Below are 21,781 nucleotides of genomic sequence, written 5' to 3'. Positions count from 1 at the left end.
TTCAGCTTCACATCACAGGGGTTGTTTGGATTTTCCTTTTTTAGCCGTATGCAGAATCCTTGTGAAGTAAAAACGTTTGTAATGTTCAACCCTCCTCCGTCTTCTCATCCCTCTCCTCCTCCTCAGATCTGTTGTTGCTGTGGGCCGGCTCCCTGCTCGCTCTGCTGTGCCTTCTGTCCTCCGGTCAAATCGTCCACCAGCACGCGGGTCATGTACACGCTGTTCCACATCATGAGCTGTGCCGTGTCCTGCCTCATGCTGTCCCAAACCGTCTCTGAGCTCGTCAGGGAAAACGTGAGTGGAACTGTGTGACACTGACATGTAACTTTGTAACACACATATGTGTTAGCTGAGGTATAAAAGTGTGTGTGCGTGTGTTTCAGGTGCCTTTCCTAAACGTGGTGTGTGACCAGGCACACGGCGGGGGACACTGTGAGATGCTGGTGGGATACTCAGCCGTCTACAGAGTCTGCTTCGGCACTTCTTGTTTCTACCTGATGATGGCGATCTTCCTCATCGACGTGAAGTCCAGTCAGGACTTCAGAGCGCTCATACACAACGGGTAAGAACCATCCTCAGACTCTTTCCAAACAGAGCAGGTCTACTATGTTCTATTATTAACAAAGACCCAACACCAAGACCGGATCAGATCCAGTCCCCTCTTACAGACAGGACTCAGTCTGATCTCATCTTAATCCACCATGAGCAGAGCACTTTGCAGCATTTAGCAAGTTACAGTGGCAAGGACAAACTTCCTTTAACAGGCAGAAACCTCCAGCAGGACCAGACTCATGTTAGACACACATCTGCTGGGACCGTGTTGGAGAGAGGGATAGAGGGAGATGAAGAGAGAGAGAGAGAGATGATAGTGGGGAGACGGATAGTAGTAGTTGTAGCAGCTGGCCATCTGTTGCAATGATGAAGAAGAACTGACGGGACAAGGGAGCTGAAAGAAAGAAAGAAAGAAAGAAAGAAAGAAAGAAAGAAAGAAAGAAAGAAAGAAAGAAAGAAAGAAAGAAAGAAAGAAAGAAAGGGAGGAAGAAAGAAAGAGAGGAATGAAGAAAGAATAAAAGAGAGGCATAAAGAAAGAAAGAATGAAAGAGAGGAAGAAAGGGAGGAAGAAAGAAAGAGAGGAATAAAGAAAGAAAGAATGAAAGAGAGGAAGAAAGGGAGGAAGAAAGAAAGAGAGGAATAAAGAAAGAAAGAATGAAAGAGAGGAAGAAAGGGAGGAAGAAAGAAAGAGAGGAATAAAGAAAGAAAGAATGAAAGAGAGGAAGAAAGGGAGGAAGAAAGAAAGAGAGGAATAAAGAAAGAAAGAATGAAAGAAAGAGAGGAAGAAAGAAAGAAAGAGAGGAAGAAAGAAAGAAAGAAAGTAAGAAAGAAAGAAAGAAAGAATGAAAGAGAGGAACAAAGAAAGAAAGAATGAAAGAGGGGAATAAAGAAAGAAAGAAAGAAAGAAAGAATGAAAGAGAGGAATAAAGAAAGAAAGAAAGAAAGAAAGAAAGAATGAAAGAAAGAGAGGAAGAAAGAAAGTAAGAAAGAAAGAAAGAGAGGAAGAAAGAAAGAAAGAAAGAAAGAGAGGAACAAAGAAAGAAAGAATGAAAGAGGGGAATAAAGAAAGAAAGAAAGAAAGAAAGAAAGAATGAAAGAAAGAGAGGAAGAAAGAAAGTAAGAAAGAAAGAGAGGAAGAAAGAAAGAATGAAAGAGAGGAACAAAGAAAGAAAGAATGAAAGAGGGGAATAAAGAAAGAAAGAAAGAAAGAAAGAAAGAAAGAAAGAATGAAAGAAAGAGAGGAAGAAAGAAAGTAAGAAAGAAAGAAAGAGAGGAAGAAAGAAAGAAAGAAAGAAAGAAAGAAAGAAAGAAAGAAAGAAAGAAAGAAAGAAAGAAGGAAAAGAAAGAAAGAAGGAAAAGAAAGAAAGAAAGAAAGAAAGAAAGAAAGAAAGAAAGAAAGAAAGAATGAAAGAAAGAGAGGAAGAAAGAAAGTAAGAAAGAAAGAAAGAGAGGAAGAAAGAAAGAAAGAAAGAAAGAAAGGAAGAAAGAAAGAAAGAAAGAATGAAAGAAAGAAAGAAAGGAAGGAAAAGGGAATAAAAGAAAGAAGGAAGGAAGAAAGAAAGAAAGAAAGAATGAAAGAAAGAAAGAAAGAAGAAAGAAAGAATGAATGAAAGAAAGAAAGAAAGAAAGAAAGAAAAGAAAGAAAGTAAGAAAGAAAGAAAGAAAGAATGAAAGAGAGGAAGAAAGAAAGAAAGAATGAAAGAGGGGAAGAAAGAAAGAAAGAAAGAAAGAATGAAAGAGAGGAATAAAGAAAGAAAGAAAGAATGAAAGAAAGAGAGGAAGAAAGAAAGTAAGAAAGAAAGAAAGAGAGGAAGAAAGAAAGAAAGAAAGAATGAAAGAGAGGAACAAAGAAAGAAAGAATGAAAGAGGGGAATAAAGAAAGAAAGAAAGAAAGAAAGAATGAAAGAAAGAGAGGAAGAAAGAAAGTAAGAAAGAAAGAAAGAGAGGAAGAAAGAAGGAAGGAAGAAAGAAAGGATGAATGAAAGAAAGAAAGAAACAAAGAAAGGAAGAAAGAAAGAAAGAAACAAAGAAAGGAAGAAAGAAAGAAAGAAAGAAAGAAAGAAAGGAAAGAAAGAAGGAAAGAATGAAAGAAAGAGAGGAAGAAAGAAAGAAAGAAAGAAAGAAAGAGAGGAAGAAAGAAAGAAAGAAAGAAAGAAAGAAATAAAGAAAGAAAGAAAGAAGAAGGAAAGAAAGAAAGAAAGGAGAGAGAAAGAAAGAGAGACAGAAAGACAAAGGAAAAAAGGGAAAAAAAGAAGAAAGAAAGAAAGAAATAAAAGAAAGAAGAAAGAAAGAAAGAAAGAAAGAAAGAAGAGAGAAGAAAGAAAGAAAGAAAGAGAGAAGAAAGAAAGAAAAAATGAAAGAAGAAAGAAAGAAAGAAAGAAGAAAGAAGAAAGAAAGAAAGAAAGAAAGAAAGAAAGAAAGAAAGAAAGGATGAATAACAGACCCCAAAAAAGGAATCTACGGCAGAGATCCAGAGGAACCTACGAGACAAGGGAGCTCAGGGACTCCAGAAAGGTCTATGGTTAGTAACTTTAATGGGACAGGAAGAGTTAAAGTGAGAGACAGGCAGAGAGAGGAGAGAGAGGGAAAGACAGGATCCCAGTGTGTCAGTCTAAGCCTATAGCAGCATAACTAAGACCTGGTCCAAGCCTGATCCAGCTCTAACTATAAGCTTCATCAAAAAGGAAAGTTTGAAGCCTACTCTTAAAAGTAGAGAGGGTGTCTGCCTCCCGGACCCTGACTGGTAGATGATTCCAAAGGAGAGGGGCCTGATAACTGAAGGCTCCACCTCCCATACTACTTTCAGAGACTTCAGGTACGATGAGCAGGCCTGCATGTTGGGATCCTAGAAGAAGGATTTTAAATTCTAGATTTGTAGTGGTGTCTTTATATTTCATCATGGCGGCAGCAGAAAACAGGAAGACGCTGCGGTGGCTTTACTACAGTCTTCAGAAAAGGATGGAATAGCTCAGGATTACAAAAAAAAGCTTTACTTTTAGATTTTAATCACATCAGGATTAACTCCTAAACACTGCCTGCTCAATCATCATGATAAAATCACAGTTTGGGACAGTTTTAGCAAAATGTGGGAGTTTGTATCTCCAGGATCTCTGTCATTTTTATTCAAATTATCCACAATCAACCACAAAAACTTTAACCCTAATCCTCTCCCACGTTCAGTTAATCCCCCCGGTCTGAGAATCCAAGTGAAGCTTCCTCAGAGGTCACAAAGATTTATATGTAATGTCTCTGAATCAGAGCCTTTCTAGAAACGTTCCCACAGCTCTCTCTTTAAACACTCTGGTCTTTAAATACCTCCTGAACGAGGTGTTTTCACTCTCCTCTCACCTGAGCCGGCCTCCCGCTCTATTTAAAGCTCTTTGTTGTCACACTTTCCATTGCGGTCGATTAGAGCGGTGACGTAGCCCGGGATTAGGATTTATACGACTCGTCTTCTCTGCTTTAAATCTACTCACAAGACTCTTATCGGAGCGCCGCTGAAAGGCTGCAGGGTCTTTGGCAGAGGTTGCGGCTCTCTGGGGGGGTCAGAGAGTGACCCAGTGCCCCACTGAGAGTCTGCATGTCCTCTTTAACAGCAGACGGTCACAGGGGCACGCAGGGATCTCATGAAGGACTCAATCTGTAGTTCTTTGATCACAGAGACGTCAGGTCAGGTCAGATAGATCAGACGGCGTCCATCATGTCGGTTCATTTGAAACATCAGGAAACAGAACACGTCTTTAAAGCTACTGTAAGGAACTTTCAGCTGATGTTGAGTTTGGCGCCCCCTGTGGTCAATTAACCTTCTCACTGATAAACTCTTCTGCTTTCACCTCCTGTGTAAAAACATCTGTATTAATTTTAACCTTTTTCACAAACACTAAAAACTCCTCACTGGAGCTTTAATGTTTTCACGCCTTAGTTAAGTGATGAGCGATGCTGGCGTCTTCTTCTGCCATTGAACGTTAAATTTAAATGTTAATATTTGTTCCTTCTGTTGTCTCTTCAGTTTCTGGTTCCTGAAGTTCATCACGCTGCTGGGGACGTGTACCGCTGCCTTCTTCATCCCAACAGAGTCCTTCCTGCACGGTGAGGAGCTGACCCTGTTGGTCTGCAGGATTTATCTGAATGAGCTCTAGCTGAGGCGACATGTTAAAGAAATATGACCCTGCGAATCTTCCAGATATTACTCCATGAATCTGTTAGTCCATCATTTAGAGATACTCTATTCTGAGGTGCTTGCTCCTTGTTTTAGGAGAGGAGGAAAACATTGATATCATAACAGTTATTTCCTCCTTAAAGCTGCTGTGAGGAACTTTTGTTTTGTATTGGTTCTGGCGCCCCCTTGTGGACAAAGTGATACCTCTTATCTCTTGTCCTAAACATGCAAAAGTAGTGTTTTCAACAAAAACCTCATCCTGTTGTCTTTTAACAGTCAACTTTATCAGGCAATGTGATTCTTTTCCATGAAAACAGTCAAATAAAGGCTGTTTCTGAAGCAAGATGTCCATCATCTGGTCTGACACCTACCCCCTCAGGGCGGTTTCAGGCATTAAAAATGACAACAGAGAAGGTGTCAGTGTTGCTGCTGATGGTCTTGTTTGCTATTGAAGGTTATAAAGAGGCATCAGTATCATTTTCAGTCTGTTTCTCAGCCAGTTCAAAACTCCTCACAGGGCCTTTAATAACTCAAAATGAAATATTCTAATACTTTGAAATATCTTTTATTCATTCATGAATTATTTGTTTAATCAAAGTATTAATTTGTTTACTTACATATTTATTTATTTACCTATAATGTATTGATTACATATATATATATATATTTTATTTACTCATGTATAATATTTACTTATTTATTTTATTTTTGTATTTATGTTTTATTTATTTACATTAGGTATTTATTTTATTTATTTTATTTATTTTATTTATTTTATTTATTTTATTTATTTTATTTATGTTTTATTTATTTTATTTATTTTATTTATTTTATTTATTTTATTTATGTATTTATGTTTTATTTATTTAGCTATTTATTTTATTTACATTAGGTATTTATTTGTCTATTTTATTTACTTATTTACTTATTATATTTTTATTTTATAACTTATGTGTTTATGTATTTTACTTATTATATTTATTTATTTATCTCTTAATTTTTACTGGAGGCCATAATTATCAAACTTAAAATACAAAGACGCTTGAAACATTTGAGTGATTCTCTAATGAGTCTAAATATTTAACATTTTCACTTTCTTAAATAAGTGATGGGAAATATTGAACTTTTTTGCAATATTCAAATATTTTGAGATGCATCTGTATTTATTATTTTGAATCAAATTACAGGCATTTTTTCTACATATTAGGACATCATTTAAAATTACTGTGTCAGTATTTGGAGAAATGGAGGGAACATTTTTTAGTATTTTTAGATATTTTTTGAGAATTATTATATTTTCTAAAAAATAAAAAATGTCTTATTAATTAAAAAACATCTTTTAGAGGAGGATTTATATTAATATGAAAACATGAGACTGGAGTAAAGATGTATTTCTGAGATTAAACCCTCTCTGAGAAGAAGTGTGACGATGATAATACAGCTGCTGCAGTTCCCTCTGTGTCCTGCTAGAGGGCAGCAGAGATCTGCTCCTGAGTTGAACCTCCATGTGTGAGTTATTGGATCATAAATCTCTGCAGCGTGGTTTCACTTTGTTTGGGAACAATAAATCTGTTGATGAAACAAGTCTGAGATCAGAGCTCTGTAATGATTTACAACTCGCTCTCTCTCCTTCTTTCTGATCACTCGCTCACTTCCCTGAAATAAATCAAGCTCATCTTCTCTCTCTCTCTCTCTCTCTCTCTCTCTCTCTCTCTCTCTCTCTCTCTCAGCTTGGCATTATGTTGGTGTGGTGGGAGGATTTGCCTTCATCCTCATCCAACTCATCCTCATCACGGCTTTCGCTCACACCTGGAACAAGAACTGGTGAGTCAGAGAGTCAACACAAAATATTAGGTCTAGGTCAGTTTATATTTATAGGTTATAAATCCTGACAGAGGGAGTATCCAAAACATCTCTAATAAACTGCTGATAGATAAGAAAATACAATAGAACAAGTCTGGAGATTTAACTTGAATTTCTTCCAGCTTTGTGGAAACAGCTAAAGGACCTTCTTAATCTGTGTGAACATGATAATATCCATGCACAGAGACCTGCACCTGAGCCCCCCCTTAAGGATGATCTAGAAGCTGTGTGACCGTCCTTACTGATGCTCTCGTCTTGTCTGAATGGGATTAAATCTCTGCGGCCAGATTCAACATGTGGTGGAAAAAGTTAAACCAGAGCAGAGACAAACGTTGCAGCAGAAGATTCATGCACAAAGTGATGAAGCAGCAGATTTTATTATCACATTTAGAGGGAATGTTTCTGAGTTCACTTACTTTGGACCCCCTGTTTCTAAATATTTCACAGTAGAATCTAACAGGGATCAAATGCATTAAAGATAAATTAACTTAAGTGAAATACATTTATTTCTGCAGACTATATTCTAATAATTCCCCCAGGTATTTCACAATAAGTCTTCAGGCTTCAAGGCCAAAAAATGATGCATAAACCTCCACTGATTCTTCTTGATCCTCTGCTTGTGAAAATGTGGCATTTTGCAGATGCATGCTTCAGTAACATGTTATTTTAGCCCCCTCATAGATCCCTACATTCAGAATTAAGAACACAAACACAAACATGCTGCAGCTGCATCTGGAGACGACGCTCTGTCTCTGCAGAGTGATGATGGATTCATCAGCGACGGCGTCCAAACATCTGGAACTGTGGATCCACATTTTTAGAGTCTGTGGCTTTAATTTGGATTTGCATGTTTGTGGTGAAATTCTGTGGTACTCTGCGATGGTTTTACAGAAATCCCCTTTGTCAGTCTTCTTTACTTAAGTCATATTTGGACAGTATTGAGTCCCTCTCTTCTTTAAGAGACACTTTGAAGAAAACTTTTACAGCAAACAGTTACAGGATCAGATCCGGACAAAAAGTTTCTGCTCTCTCAGAGACCGTCCATCGAATCCTTAGTGCACTTCAATCTAACGCTGCTGCTGATGAATCTGAGTCCCTGCTTGTGATTTGATCTGCCTGGTACCTGCGATCTGTGTCAAACACCCAATCAGAGTGACTCTGTGCAGGGTGGACGTACAGCTGACGTCTGTCCTCTGTTTCCGTCCTCTCTCAGGTTAACCGGAGCGGCCGAGAACAAGCGCTGGTACCTGGCGGTGACGTGTGCCACCCTCTTCTTCTACACAATCGCCACCATGGCCTTCACCTTCATGTACAAGTACTACACGCACCCCGTCGCCTGCCAGTTCAACAAGGCCCTGCTGTGGATCAACCTGGGCCTCTGCGGCCTCATGTCCTTCATAGCCGTCACGCCGTGCGTGAAGCAGAGTGAGTCGATGAAACACACTCGCGCGTCTGTCAGCGGCGCTCGGCTGTGAGATAACGCTTAGTGCATGCAGACTTCCTCCTCCTGTTGAATCCGGCGCTGCTGCAGATAATAATAATTAGGACTAAGCTAATATTATCCGTCTGCTTTGTCTGCACATGTTTGAGTTTTATCATTGAGGATTCAGCTGCTGCAGAAGAGGAAATACCTGAGTGCATCAATCAAAGTGTTCATGCATTGGCTGTAGATGCTGGTCAAGGTGAAGGACTCTGGTTTGGATGTATTGATGATCCCTGACTCTCTCTCTCTCTCTCTCTCTCTCTCTCTCTCTCTGTCTCTCTCTCTCTCTCTCTCTCTCTCTCTCTCTCTCTCTCTCTCTCTCTCTCTCCCTCTCTCTGTCTCTGTCTCTCTCTCCGTCTGTGCAGAGCAGCCTCGCTCAGGACTCCTCCAGGCCTCCATCATCAGCTGTTACGTCATGTACCTGACGTTCTCGGCGCTGTCCAGCCGCCCGCCGGAGAAAAGTAAGCGCACTCACACGACACAGAGCAGACACGTGCACACTGAACTCTGTTCTCTGACACACCAGCCTCCAACGTGGATGCAGTTAAAGGGAGATTTCAACACTTTTATGCACTGGAGTGAGACGCGCTTTCCTTTGCATCCAAAAAGGGGGATGCATCCTTTAAAAAGATGCAACTAATTAACCGGTAACTTCTTATTTTTACTCCTTAAAGGCCGAAGAAGAACAAGGGCAGTGCTTTTTATTGGATTCATACTAAACAATCTTTAATTTTAGTGCCTGACAAAAGACTCTTATTGTGAAATGAATCTTCCTCGTCATCCTGTCCTGCTTTGACTTTGACTGAGGAGCCCACACACACACACCTTCATGATAAAATCCTCCATAATTGACCTTTAATTTCCTCGTAATGACTCACCTGTTGACTCCAGGTAAGACAAAGAGCCTCCACATGACTGAGACATTAGTGCAGCAGCTTGTCAGAGGCCCCCCTGTCTTATCCGGGTTTACATCTTAATGGCATGCATGCAAACATAACGTACACACACACATACACACACACTCACACACACACTCACAGATAAGCTGGGATGAGATGTGCTCTGACATGCTGCCTGCTGGGCCGGTGGCCTGTGGTGAGGGCAGACTGAAGGATATTTGTTTCACATTCCTCATGGATCCATTGACAACATAATAACAGAGGAACACAAACTTGGCAGCGTCATTACACATGTTCTCACAGTGGATGAGCAGATAAAGGGCGATGTGCTGCTCACGTCTGCCGGGAAGGAGTTATTTATTGGTGTCTTTTAAAACCGACGGGAAGAGGTCGGGTGACACGAGGAGTTCGAGGACAAAGACACAAAGACACAGAAACACAGAGATCAGATGTTGACAGAGAGCTGTGGAGGAGAGCTGATGCTGCATTTATCTGAATCATGTGGCCAAATGTTCGTCATGAAGCCTGGGTTGACTTTGCGATGGGAAGTTTTTGGTTTGAGGTTTAGAGAATGAGCGCTCTGCAGAGGACAGACCGGACGGAGCACAGGTTGTTTATTGAGGTGTTAAACTGGCGGCTCAGTGAAAGACATTTGAAGTGTCTCTTGTGGTCGAGTTGCATCCTTTAAAAGTTACTTTGTGCACATTGTTTACATCGTATTGTCTCCTCATTGACTGATACTCAAGGTTTTGTAGTATCATGATCCTCTGAAGTCTTAAGGCGCCTGTTTGTAGTCATTATTTGTGTCTTTGCAGCTCTTCCTTGTCTCTTTGTAGTTCAGGATGTTTCTTTTTGGAGTTGATTTGTGTCTCTCTGTAGTCATTCTACATCTTTGTCTTGTTCTTTTTCTCTTCATCTTCTTGCCTCTGTTTTGTGTTTCCTTGTTTGTGTAGTTCTGAGTTTCATCCCTTGTGTCCTTGTGTGTCTTTGTGGTGTATCTATACTTCATTCTTATTGTTGTTGCTTTGCGTCTCTTGTAGTTGATTGAGGGTTATTGTAGTCCGTACCTCTTTGTGGACTTGTTCGAGGTCCTTTCTTGTATCTCTAAAGTGTTCCTTTCTGACACTGATTTGTGTCTTCCTCTTGTCGTTGTGTATCTTTGAGTCTTTATGTTTGTTTGTATCTTCATATTCTTGCCTTTGTTTTGTGTTTTTGTAGTGTTGTGTGTCTTTGCAGTCTTCCTGCTGTTGCTTTGGGACTCTTGTAGTTATTTGATTGTCGTTGCAGTACTGTCCTCTTTGTGGCCTCTTTTATTCTCCACATCTCTGTGTCTCTGTGAGATCCTTTTTCATATCTTTGAGGTGTTTCACTCTGGCTTTGATTTGCCTCTCTCTTGTCTCACTGCCTCTTTGTGTCTTTTTGTTGTTGTTTTGGGGTTTTTGATGCATTTCTCTTTAGTCTTGTCGTTTCTCTTCATAGTTTTTGTGAAGTTGTTGAGTATCTTTGGGGCCATTTGTTATCCCTTTTGTTACGCCCAGCTCGTTTAAGAGCTCACCAAGGAAGGGAGGTCCCCACAGCGACAGCTTTTAAATTAGTAAATCATTTTATTGAAAGTAATTAACAAAGGAAAACTAATGATGAAGTCTGCTATCAGTAGTGTGGTGAGGGTGTTGGGTGCTTTGAGACTATGTGTGCTAACTAACGCTATGTGTGAAAGGTAACCAAGGCTAAACTCAACATAATCACAAAATGAAACAAAAGAGGGTGCCTGGCAGGCACCAGCCTTCAGGAGGGAGAGAGAGAGAGAGTCATCTTTGATTCCTCCAGCTTTTAAGGGCACCAAGCAGGTGTAGCCAATCCCTAAACGAGCTGGGAGGGGCAGGCACTCCAGGAGGACCTGTAGGGGAAAGCAGAGGCAGGAAAACACACGGACCAAGGCCTATGGCCGTCACACCCCCCCCATAAAACAAAGACCCCCACTAACAGGGTCTCTGCGCTATCAACATGGTGCCCTAGAAAGTGCGTCAGCAATCACATTTTCACGGCCCTTAATGTGCTTCACCTCAAGCGTATAGGGCTGAAGAAACAGCACCCAACGCATCAGCCTGTGGTTTGCATTGTGCATACTAGCCAGGAAAGTTAGCAGATTATGATCTGTGTATATCGTCACTGGCACTGACGGTCCCACATACACTTCAAAAAACCTCAGGGCCCAAATCAAGGCCAGTGTCTCCTTCTCAATAACAGAATAATTCAAGAAGATGAAGAAGCAGACCGGATGTTCCACTCCCCCTACCCCTTCCTGCAGGAGGACAGCCCCAGCTCCAACGTCACTCGCATCCACCTGTATCTTAAAAGGCTACAAAGCTTATGAAAGCGTATGAACTCGTCCCAGAAGCATACAGACATAGGTTTAGGTACTGGAAGAAAGGGGACAGGCAAAAACACACGGACCAAGGCCAATGGCCATCACACTTGGTTGTTGAATTTTGTTTCTTGTAGTTGTTTGATGTCTCTTTGAGGTATTTTGCATCTTTGTTGTTGCTCTGTCAGGTGAATTTGTTTGTTGTCTAGTTTTTGTGTTTATCTCTGCACATTTTGCATCACTTTTTGTTTGCTTTGCAGTCATGTCTCTGTCTTTCTTGTCATCTTGTATCCCTCCATTGTGTCTTTTTACAGTCATTGCCTCTCTTTGTGTAACCTTTGCATCTCTTTGTGGTCTCTTCACGTTGTTTGGATAACTTTTCAGTACAAAATGTCACCAGTCTCATAAGCAGAGGCAGCCTTCTGACCTCTCTGGCCTCAGGGTTTGTGTCTAGTGGACTTGTTATGTAATGAATTTATGCAACTTAGAGAGCAGCAAGCACCATCGCTCTGCAGTGTGGACTCTTTTCTTAAATGCCCCTCTGTGCTTTTTTAATTAATAGCTTGTAGTTTATTCTTGCTCTTCTATCTTAATGCATGTCTTTGTCTCAGTACTGGTTAAAATATCTTTTTAACTTAAACTAAGCCATACTGACCGAAAAAGTCAAGATAAAAACTCTTATTTTGAGATATTTGGAGCCAAAAAAAAAGACTAAATTGAAAGTAATGGCAAGGCAAGGCAGCTTTATTTGTATAGCACATTTCATACACGAGGGCAACTCAATGTGCTTTACATTAAAACATTAAAAGCATTGGAGACATTCAGACAGGCATAAAAGAACACAATTAAAATGACAAATATGATAAAACAGAAAAGAAAAGGAAAATTAGAAATATATTAAAAATTACATTAAAATTTTAATTTAAAGTGAGTTAAAATAATCTAAGATAGGAAGGCAGTGGCAAATAAGAAAGTCTTAGTCTTTGATTTAAAAGAGGTGAGAGTTGGAGCAGACCTGCAGCTTTCAGGGAGTGTGTTCCAGCTTTGTGGTGCACAATGACTAAACGCTGCTTCACCCTTAGGGACTGAAAGCAGACCAGTACCTGATGACCTCAGAGGTCGAGGTGGTTCATAAAGTAGAAGCAGATCAGCCTAAACCATTCAGGTCTTTATAAACCATCAGCAGGATTTTAAAGTCTATTCTCTGACAGACAGGAAGCCAGTGTAGGGATCTAAGAACTGGAGTGATGTGGTTTACGTTCTTGGTCCTTGTTAGGACTCGAGCAGCAGCATTCTGTATGAGCTGCAGCCGTCTGATGGACTCTTTAGGGAGTCCTGTAAAGACCCCGTTACAGTAGTCTAGTCTGCTAAAGATAAATGCATGGAGGAGTTTTTCTGCATCCTGCTGAGACATGAGTCCTTTAATCCTTGATATATTCTTAAGGTGATAGTAGGCTGACTTTTTAATTGTCTTAATGTGGCTGCTGAAATGAAGGTCTGAGTCTAAAACTACACCAAGGTTTCTGGCTTGGTTTGAACATTTCATCGTTGCAGATTGGAGCTGAGCAGTAACCTTTAACCTTTCTTCCTCCAAAAACAATCATTTCAGTTTTTTCTTTGTTTAACTGAAGAACTGAAGAAATGAGGAAAAAATGGCCGCCAACGCAGGAAGACACTCGTCAAGATCATTTTTCTTTCTACATTTCCCGCTGTTTTTACTCTGTATGATAAATGAAGTCTTTATTTCTCTCTATTAATATCTCAAAACAAGATTTATTTCAGGACCTGTTGGGTTTTTATAACTTTTATTTTGTTATAATGAGAAATTTGACGACTAATGAGATAAACACACTGATTCAAGTGTGCAGTGTATCTGAAGACGTCCACAGAGGCCCGTGAGTGTGTGAGGGTACAGTATGAGTGAGTACAGTAACAAGAGGTGTGTGTGTGTGTGTGTGTGTGTGTGTGTGTGTGTGTGTGTGTGTGTGTGTGTGTGTGTGTGTGTGTGTGTGTGTGTGTGTGTGTGTGTGTGTGTGTGTGTGTGTGTCGGGGCAGTGCAGGACACTGTAGCAACATGTTGAGAAAATATGCACTCTGAGTCTGTTATAAAAACACCTTTTCACTTCAGACTGTAAACCACACACACACACACACACACACACACACACACACACACACACACACACACACACACACACACACACCGAGAGAGAGAGGCTGACACACTCTGCTGCTCTGAAATATTTAATTCCCACCTACTGTTGCTGAGTTTCCTTTTTCAGCTGCTTTAATTCACGGGTGCATCACCTGTCATGGTAACATTGCCAGGGGGAATGTGTGTGTGTGCATGTGTATGTGTGTGTGTGTGTGCATGTGTGTGTGTGTGTGTGTGTGTGTGTGTGTGTGTGTGTGTGTGTGTTCCAGACAAAGAGATCCGTCCTCTTTACTGTCTTCTCGGGTCTTGTTTGCCGAGCCTGTCCCTGGAAGGCTTATACTGCTTGATGACCTCACCATGACAAACACACAGACACACAGTCTCCCTCTGTCTCAAGCACACACACACACACGCACACACACACACACATGCTTATGAGAGGAAGAATTAGTTCAGAGTACAATTCAAAATCCACCTCAAGAGCAGGACACGCTCTATATCCCTTGGCGACCCTTGACCCAAGTGTGTGTCTGTCTGTGTGTGTGTGTGTGTGTGTGTGTGTGTGTGTGTGTGTGTCTGTGAGAATAATATAATCCAAATCCTGTAATTAGCCGGTGTTTTCACTGAGCTCAGGTTGCTTTTCCCGACAACACACAAACATTGAACTCCTCAGGAATCCACAACCGGCTGAGACGACCAGTTAGAGGTTCCTGCACATGCGTGTGTGTGTGCTTGTGTGTGTGTGCGTGTGTGTGTGTGTGTGTGTGTGTGTGTGTGTGAGTGCTCATGATGGCAGCGTGTTCACCTCACAGATTGTCCGGCGGGTGCGTTCATGGTTGACAGTGCAGCAGAGACCCCCCTCTAACAGGAGAGAGAGGAATTTTACCAGGAAATGAAACGCAGGAGGAAGAGTGAAAAAAGGGACTCAACACTTGACCTTCATGTGACGCCTTCTCTCTGCAGGGACGGAAGAAGAAGCCAGTCTTTAATTCATAAAGTTTTACAAGATCCATCCCCACAGAGACACACTTTAGACTTCATACTAAATCTTTTCTTGCATCAAATGAGACGTCTCTGGTTTATATCCAAGTGGGTCTTGTGATGCTATATCTCTCATCTCTTTCTTGTCCTGCCTGTAAAATCCATCACAGAGTCTCTGAGGGGTCAGGGAAGACTCTGTCTCCCATCACAATAAGTACCTTCCAACTGAGAGACAACAGACCCTACCTCTCAGTTTTTCTATCCACGTATTTAAAGGGTTATTTAAGCTCTCACATGGTTCAGTTTAAACCAGAGGACAGTACTCAGAATGATGAGATGAACGATACGAAAAGAAATGAAACTCTCTGAGTTTGGTGAGATAATCGTCACACTGCAGGGTCAGGTGTGTGCGCCTGATTGTCCCTGATTGGGAGCAGGTGTGAGACGCTTATATACTCCTGAGCTTCAGTTCCCTGTGCTGACTCATTAGCTCACTGTCTGAGGTAGTGAGAGGTTGCTCCTTGTTTCTGCATAAACACCACATTTGTCTTCAGCCTGTTATCATTTGATCACCAGTTCCTTTAAAGTAATGTTGTTTTTTGACACTGGGGCCCAATCTTAATGTCCACACTCACACACTCACTGACTTTGAGGTGAGTTCCTGCAAAGTCTGTGAGAGCTTAGGGATGCCCAGAGGAAAATTTTACTGCTCAAGGCTTTCTCTTCTAAGTCTCTGGAGACAAAATTGAGATTCTCACTTCAGCCTCATTCAAGTTTCAAATTGTTCTCATTGGTTTCTCCTAAAATTCACTAGGAGAAATACTTTAGACCATGACATGAGTCTTATTTGAGACTTAAATGAGAGATCTCATTAATGGCTCATTTTCTTCTTCTTTTTTTAAAATATATTTTTGGCCTTTTTGCCTTTATTTGACAGGACAGCTGAAGAGAGACAGAAAATGTGGTGAGCGGGGAAAGACATGCAGGAAATGGTCGACTGGCCGGGAATCAAACCTGCTACCCCTGAGACGAAGGCTGTAGCCTCTGTATGCGGGGCGCTTAGACCTCTAGGCCACCAGCGCCCAACAGACTCCTCCCCTTTAATTGTAATAATCTGGCTAAATCTGGTCAGCTCTTTAGAGGCCCATATTTTAAATAAATGGTCGGTCATACCTGGGATGAAATCTCTATCTTTTGCAGTTTCTCTCAAATCCACTAAATCTTTGTGAAGTTGTTTTGTTCCAAACAGACTTGTAAAGGAAGGACCAGACTGTGAAGTCAAAGAAGAGATCATTTCACATCTAAATATCTGATCTTGAAGTGGTTCAAATGTTTTAATGAGAATTGTAAGTTTGTGGACAATTACATTGAAATCTTAATTTTGCAGGGCACTATAAATGTTGATGAAAAGATGAGCTCAGGCTCTTTCTTTGCTCCATCTGAGCTCAACTTGAGACACAAAAACTGAGTCTGACAAAAACAAATGGATGAGGTTAGATTGAGAGAGCTCCCTGATTTCTCCACCTGAGCTCAAAAGGAGTCACAACACCTGAGAAATACCTGAGAACCATTTCAGATTTAGACCAGATCTCCTTTTGAACTGAAAGGGAGACTAAGCTGAGACTTTTTACAACTTTTTTCTGGAGGCAAGAATGAGAAACAGGAGACATAAGCTATCGTCTCATTTTGCTTTCAAACAGATCTCATTGTTGTCTAGGAGACATGAATTAAACACTTTTGAGATCTCCTCTCTAAATTTCATTTCCTATGGGTGTCCCACTGTCAAATCATCAAGTGTGTGAGGGATCTCTCAGAGACTTTTTGAGCCCTTTATGTCCCCTTTCTGCAAGCGGCATTTTTGCAGACAGGCTGTTTTGGAAACCGCTGCCTATCCTGCCTTCCTTCAAAACAACTCAACAAACTACAATACATCCAGAACTCTGCCGCCCGCCTGCTCACCCACACCCGCTTCCGTGACCATATCACCCCTGTCCTCCAAAACCTCCACTGGCTCCCTATCAAACAGCGCATACATTTCAAAATCTTCCTTCTCACCCACAAAGCCCTCCATAACCAGGCCCCCTCTTACCTCACCGACCTGCTCCATCACCACACCCCCTCCCGTAACCTCCGATCCTCCAACGCCCACCTCCTCTCCCTACCACCTGACACCAAGCACCGAACCTTGGGGGACAGAGCTTTCTCTGTCGCCGCCCCCACCCTCTGGAACGCCTTACCACTTAACATTCGAAACTGCCCCAACCTGTCCACCTTCAAATCACTCACCAAAACCCTCCTGTTTAGAATTGCTTTTAACGTATGATGGCTTTTAAATGTATTTTATTCATGTTTTTATTATTCTGTTGTTTTATATGATGTTTTTATCCTTTGTGCAGCGTCTTTGAGTTTTTAGAAAAGCACTTTATAAATAAAATGTATCATTATTATTATTATTATTATTATCCTAGTTTTTAGGTGCTGTGAAATTATTAGATTCCATATAAACAGCTGCAGAAGTGGTTTTGTTATTTTGAGCTTAACATTATTAATCACATTAAGCTAACCTCAGTTAAATGGTTACATTTGGGTAGCTTGTGTGTTTCGACTCGATGTTATTTGGTCTTTTAGTTGTGATTTTATGATTATTCCTTCAGGATAACTTTAAGAGCCCCTTGGTCCTCCATCCCAACATCTATCTAACACCTATCATTTATTAGAATGAGACTTCACATGATGTCCAGCACTGTGGTCCATAAACCAGACAGCACATGTCACCCAGATGATCCTGTGAAACCACTGACCACGCTGTCCTCCTCTCTGTCTCAGTTGTCTATCAGGGCATGAACATGACCGTCTGCTACCCGAGCGTGGCACAAGACGGCATCCAGAACGAAGGCAACGCTGTGGCTATAATCGGAGCGTTCATCATGTACTGCTGCGTCCTCTTTGCATGGTGAGTACTCTCCTCTGTTTACCTTCATGTCCTTAAAGAGAGGATGTCTCATATATCTCATGTCCTCCTCAGTAATGAAGCGTCCTACCTGGCGGAGGTGTTCGGCCCCTTCTGGATGATCAAAGTCTACCGTTACGAGTTCCAGAAAGCAACCTGCTGCTTCTGCTGCCCGGAGGAGGAAGAAGGTTAGTACTCATAATGTTAATCTTTCTTAACCCTAATCACCTGTGGGTACTGTAAACAACAAACACTATTAAACATGAACACCATTCAATATGACTCAGATGACACAGAAACAAGCTGACTGGTAGAGTCACGAGACTGACATCACTTCCTCTGCTCTAATAATCCGGTCCAGCTCTTCAGGAGCTCGCATTTGTCAACAGAGCTGTCAATCATGACATCACTTCCTCTATTTTTGAATTAAATAACTAATAAAAACTAAACTTATAAAAAAATGTAACCCTTGAACACAAAACATGATAAGACCTGACTATAATGACAGAGATCATATTTGATAGACACGTATTTTACCTGTATTTGAATTTTACATCTGTTAGAATGGAGAAATCAGGGTTTATAATAAAAAATAACAACAAAAATATTTTTAATATATAATAATGTAGTAAAAATAATGAAGTAAAAATAAATTAGGAAAAATAATGTAGTAATAAGAATTTGTTAATAATAATTTAGAAAAATAATTTAGTAATAATAATTTAGAAAAATAATTTAGTAATAACAATTTATGAAACATAATTTAGTAATAATAATTTAGTAATAACAATTTATGAAACATAATTTAGTAATAATATTTCAGTAAAAATAATTTAGTAAAAATAATTAAGCAAAATAATTTAGTAATAATAATTTAGTAAAAATAATTTATTAATAATAATTTAGTAATAACAATTTAGGAAACATAATTTAATAATAAAATAATAATACATTTTATTTAAAGGCGCCTTTCTCTGCACTCAAGGACACCGCACAGATATATATATATACATACACGAATTTACATTTAAAGGAAACAAAATCAAAGTCAAAAACAAAATCAATATAAACTGCCAAAGTGGTCAGAAAATAGAAACATTAAAATGTGACAGTGCAACTGGAGTCAGACGGAGTAAGCGGTTTTGAACAGATATGTTTTGAGTTGTGATTTGAAATGGGGGAAAGAATCTCTGTTTCTGAGTTGAGGTGGTCATGAGTTCCAGAGACGGGGAGCAGAGCGGCTGAATGCTCGGCTCCCCATAGTGGTGAGACGGGCGGAGGGGACAGACAGGTGCATGGAGGAAGAGGATCTGAGGGAGCGGGAGGGAGTGGGAACATGGAGGAGGTCGGACAGATATGGGGGGGGGGGCGAGGTTGTGGATGGTCTTGAATGTTAACAGGAGGACTTTGAATTGAATACTGAACTGAACAGGGAGCCAGTGGAGCTGTTGGAGGACAGGAGTGAGGTGGTGGATGGAGGGGGTTCGGGCAATGATACAGGCAGCTGAATTCTGGACCAGTTGGAGTTTATGGAGGGATTTGTGAGGGAAGTGACAAGGCTGTGGACAAGGTGTGGGGGGTGAGGGAGGGGCGGAGATGATTGATGTTACGAAGATGGAAGTAGGCGGCCCGGGTGATTTTATGATGTGTGATTGAAAGGATAGTGTGCTGTCAAGGATGACACCCAGACTCTTAACCTGGGGGGAGGGTGAGATGGAGGAGTTATCAATGGTGAGAGAGAATTTAGTAATAATAATTTAGAAAAATAATTCAGTAAAAATAATTTAGTAATAACAATTTAGTAATAATAATTTAGTAATAACAATTTAGTAAACATAATATAGTAATCATAATAAAATTAGTATTATTATTGTCATAATAAATTATTATTATTATTTCAAAATGACAGGAATGAGAAAGAAATAAAACAAGATAAAAAGGTTAAGAGCATCAAAGTTAAAAAGAAATGAAACAAGATAAAAAGGTTAAGAGCATCAAAGTTAAAAAGAAATGAAACAACATAAAAAGACTAAAAACTACCAACAAATAAAAGGAAATACAACAAACGATGGAGGAGGAATAAGAACAGCAAGATCAAAGTTATTAGAACCAAAAAATGCAAGGAGGATTAAAACACACCCACACAGCCAATGAAGGGATACTAGATTAGGAGTGATATGGTCTCTCATATGGTTGATATACTGCAGCCAGCCAGCAGGGGGAGCTCTAAATCTTTTGGCTTCACTGTCAGTGAACACTCATGGCGTCCACTTTAATATACAGTCTATGATACTGACTGATAAAATGTCAGGTTGTAGGATACGTACTGCATACTTCTGCTGCCACAGTATGTTGTGTGTTTTCTTGCTTTCTAATTTGATGACAGCGGTAACTTCCTCCATCTGTATACGTCTGGCGTCTGCGTTCCCTCACTGTGTTTAACTTTGACAGTAATCAGAGACTCCTCTGTCGTGACGTGAGACATCCTGACTTTATAAACGTCTCTTTCAGCCGAGGAGGAGTTTGTGACTGACGAGGAGAACAAAGGCTGTCAGCAGGTTATCCACAACGAGACCCAGAGAGTGGCGTACAGCTACTTCTTCTTCCACTTTGTCTTCTTCTTGGCGTCGCTGTACGTCATGATGACCCTCACGAACTGGTTCAGGTCAGTAGAGGTCCAACCTTCATCTTATTGTTCTCACTGAGCTACGTTGAAGTGATGAAGTGATGATGTTAACCTGTGGCGTTCTTCCTGCAGCTACGAGTCCGCCGTGTTGGAGACCACCTTCACTCACGGCAGCTGGTCTACGTTCTGGGTGAAGATGTCTTCGTGTTGGGCCTGTGTGATCCTGTACCTGTGGCTGCTCCTGGGTCCTCTGTGCAGCTGTCAGACTGAGTCCAGACCGCGACGCTCACGCATCAAACGCCGCTCAGCCTCGTCCCGCCACGTCTCCGTCAGCGTCTGATTCTCTCTGCAGGCGGCCGGCCAGGAAGAAGGCGGGCAGGGCGCGATGTTGACAAGACGTCAGAGCTCCCCCTGATACAAGAGGGTGGATCTCACAGGGGTCAAGGGTCAAGGACTCACAGTGCTGTGAGATGGACCAATCAGAGGGCTTAGTGACCTGCCGATGTATCCAGACCTGATGTCACAGGCTGGAAACCATGAAGACAAACCAGAAACAAGGACCTGGATGTTTTATAGAAACACACTTACAGTATGAATTGCCAAAGGGATCAGGAGGAGGGAGCTTTCTCTCTGTCTGATGTGGGAATCACAGTAAGTAGGTGTAAAAACGGGAACATTTATGAAGTTTATTCTTTAATTTTAGTCATATTTGAAATCAATGTTTAGATTTTTATATCATAACAGAGGAGGAATTCTAAATATTTGCTTTTATACTGCAGCACGTTCCTGTCCTGTGTTTTTTTTCTTCTGGTAAATAATCTGCTTTACAAAAAGACAGCTCTGTTATTCCTCTGATCTGAGACACTGGAGATGTTTCAACATGAACAAATCTTTCTGCCTGAATCAGGAAACTTAGAGAATGAACCTTTAGAGTCAGCCGTGCTCTTAATTATGCAAAACTTTAACCTTAAAGGTGACATATCACGCTTTTTTCATCAACATATATTGGTCTAAGAGGTCCCCAAAACATGTCTTTAAACTTTATGCTCAAAAAAACACTTTGAAATCAGATTTTGGTCTGCCTGAAGAACCCTCTGTTTTCTCTCTGACCACGCCCCCTCAGGAAGTGGGTGTGGCCTCGGCTGTCCAGCACGTTGATCTAATGTTTACATGTTGGCTGAATATACACGGCTGCTCACAGACCCGCGTTACTTCAACCCTCTGAATCTGATCCAGAATCTGATCCTGACGGAGAGGCGCCTGCAGCAGGACCTTTCTGAACCATTGGTCACAGATTTAGTGTTTCTTGTTGTTTTATTTATCAGTATGTCGACGTGTGTCTTGGTACACAGCTACCAACATGTAGCTATGTGGCTATGCTAACTAGCGCTAGCACTTATCCATGAAAACTAAAAATCATCCACTAGATCTTCAAATCTGCAGACGTGGGGAGTAAAACCGACCTTTGTGTTTATGAAGACAGCCTACAACTAGCATGCCTCCCTCATAAGCTCCTTGTTAGCACACATGTGTGCAGGGAATGAAAAACGGAGGAGGGGTTGAGTTGTATTTTATACAGTCTATGGGCTGAACAAGCTCCGAGCTCTGACTTCCTGTTACAGACCGGATATTGTTGTTACGTAACAAAAACACTGAAAACTGAAACGGCTGGTTTCACACACATTTACAGAAAGGTGGAGAAATCAGAACAGGGGCAGAATGGATTCTTTTTCATTTTTGTAGACAGG

The 21,781-nt window shown here is 40.8% G+C and overlaps 1 protein-coding gene across 1 annotated transcript in view; it reads left to right on the top strand.

Moving 5' to 3' along the window:
• serinc4 (serine incorporator 4) overlaps positions 1-20,818 on the top strand; it is a 34,705-nt gene extending 13,887 nt beyond the window's left edge. The window contains exons 2-11 of the mRNA XM_034680659.1: positions 127-294; positions 384-562; positions 4,562-4,641; positions 6,442-6,535; positions 7,788-7,999; positions 8,423-8,518; positions 17,284-17,410; positions 17,483-17,595; positions 19,919-20,072; positions 20,166-20,818. Of these exons, the coding sequence (XP_034536550.1) occupies positions 127-294; positions 384-562; positions 4,562-4,641; positions 6,442-6,535; positions 7,788-7,999; positions 8,423-8,518; positions 17,284-17,410; positions 17,483-17,595; positions 19,919-20,072; positions 20,166-20,373 (1,431 nt within the window). The 3' untranslated portion in view covers positions 20,374-20,818. The remainder of the gene's footprint in view (positions 1-126; positions 295-383; positions 563-4,561; positions 4,642-6,441; positions 6,536-7,787; positions 8,000-8,422; positions 8,519-17,283; positions 17,411-17,482; positions 17,596-19,918; positions 20,073-20,165) is intronic.
• Positions 20,819-21,781: the final 963 nt, after the last annotated feature.

The sequence above is a fragment of the Notolabrus celidotus genome, chromosome 3, assembly GCF_009762535.1.
Source record: "Notolabrus celidotus isolate fNotCel1 chromosome 3, fNotCel1.pri, whole genome shotgun sequence".
In the NCBI taxonomy this organism is placed as follows: domain Eukaryota; kingdom Metazoa; phylum Chordata; class Actinopteri; order Labriformes; family Labridae; genus Notolabrus; species Notolabrus celidotus.
Note: the sequence above shows the minus strand (reverse complement) of the source record. Positions and strands in the feature narration are given on the sequence as shown.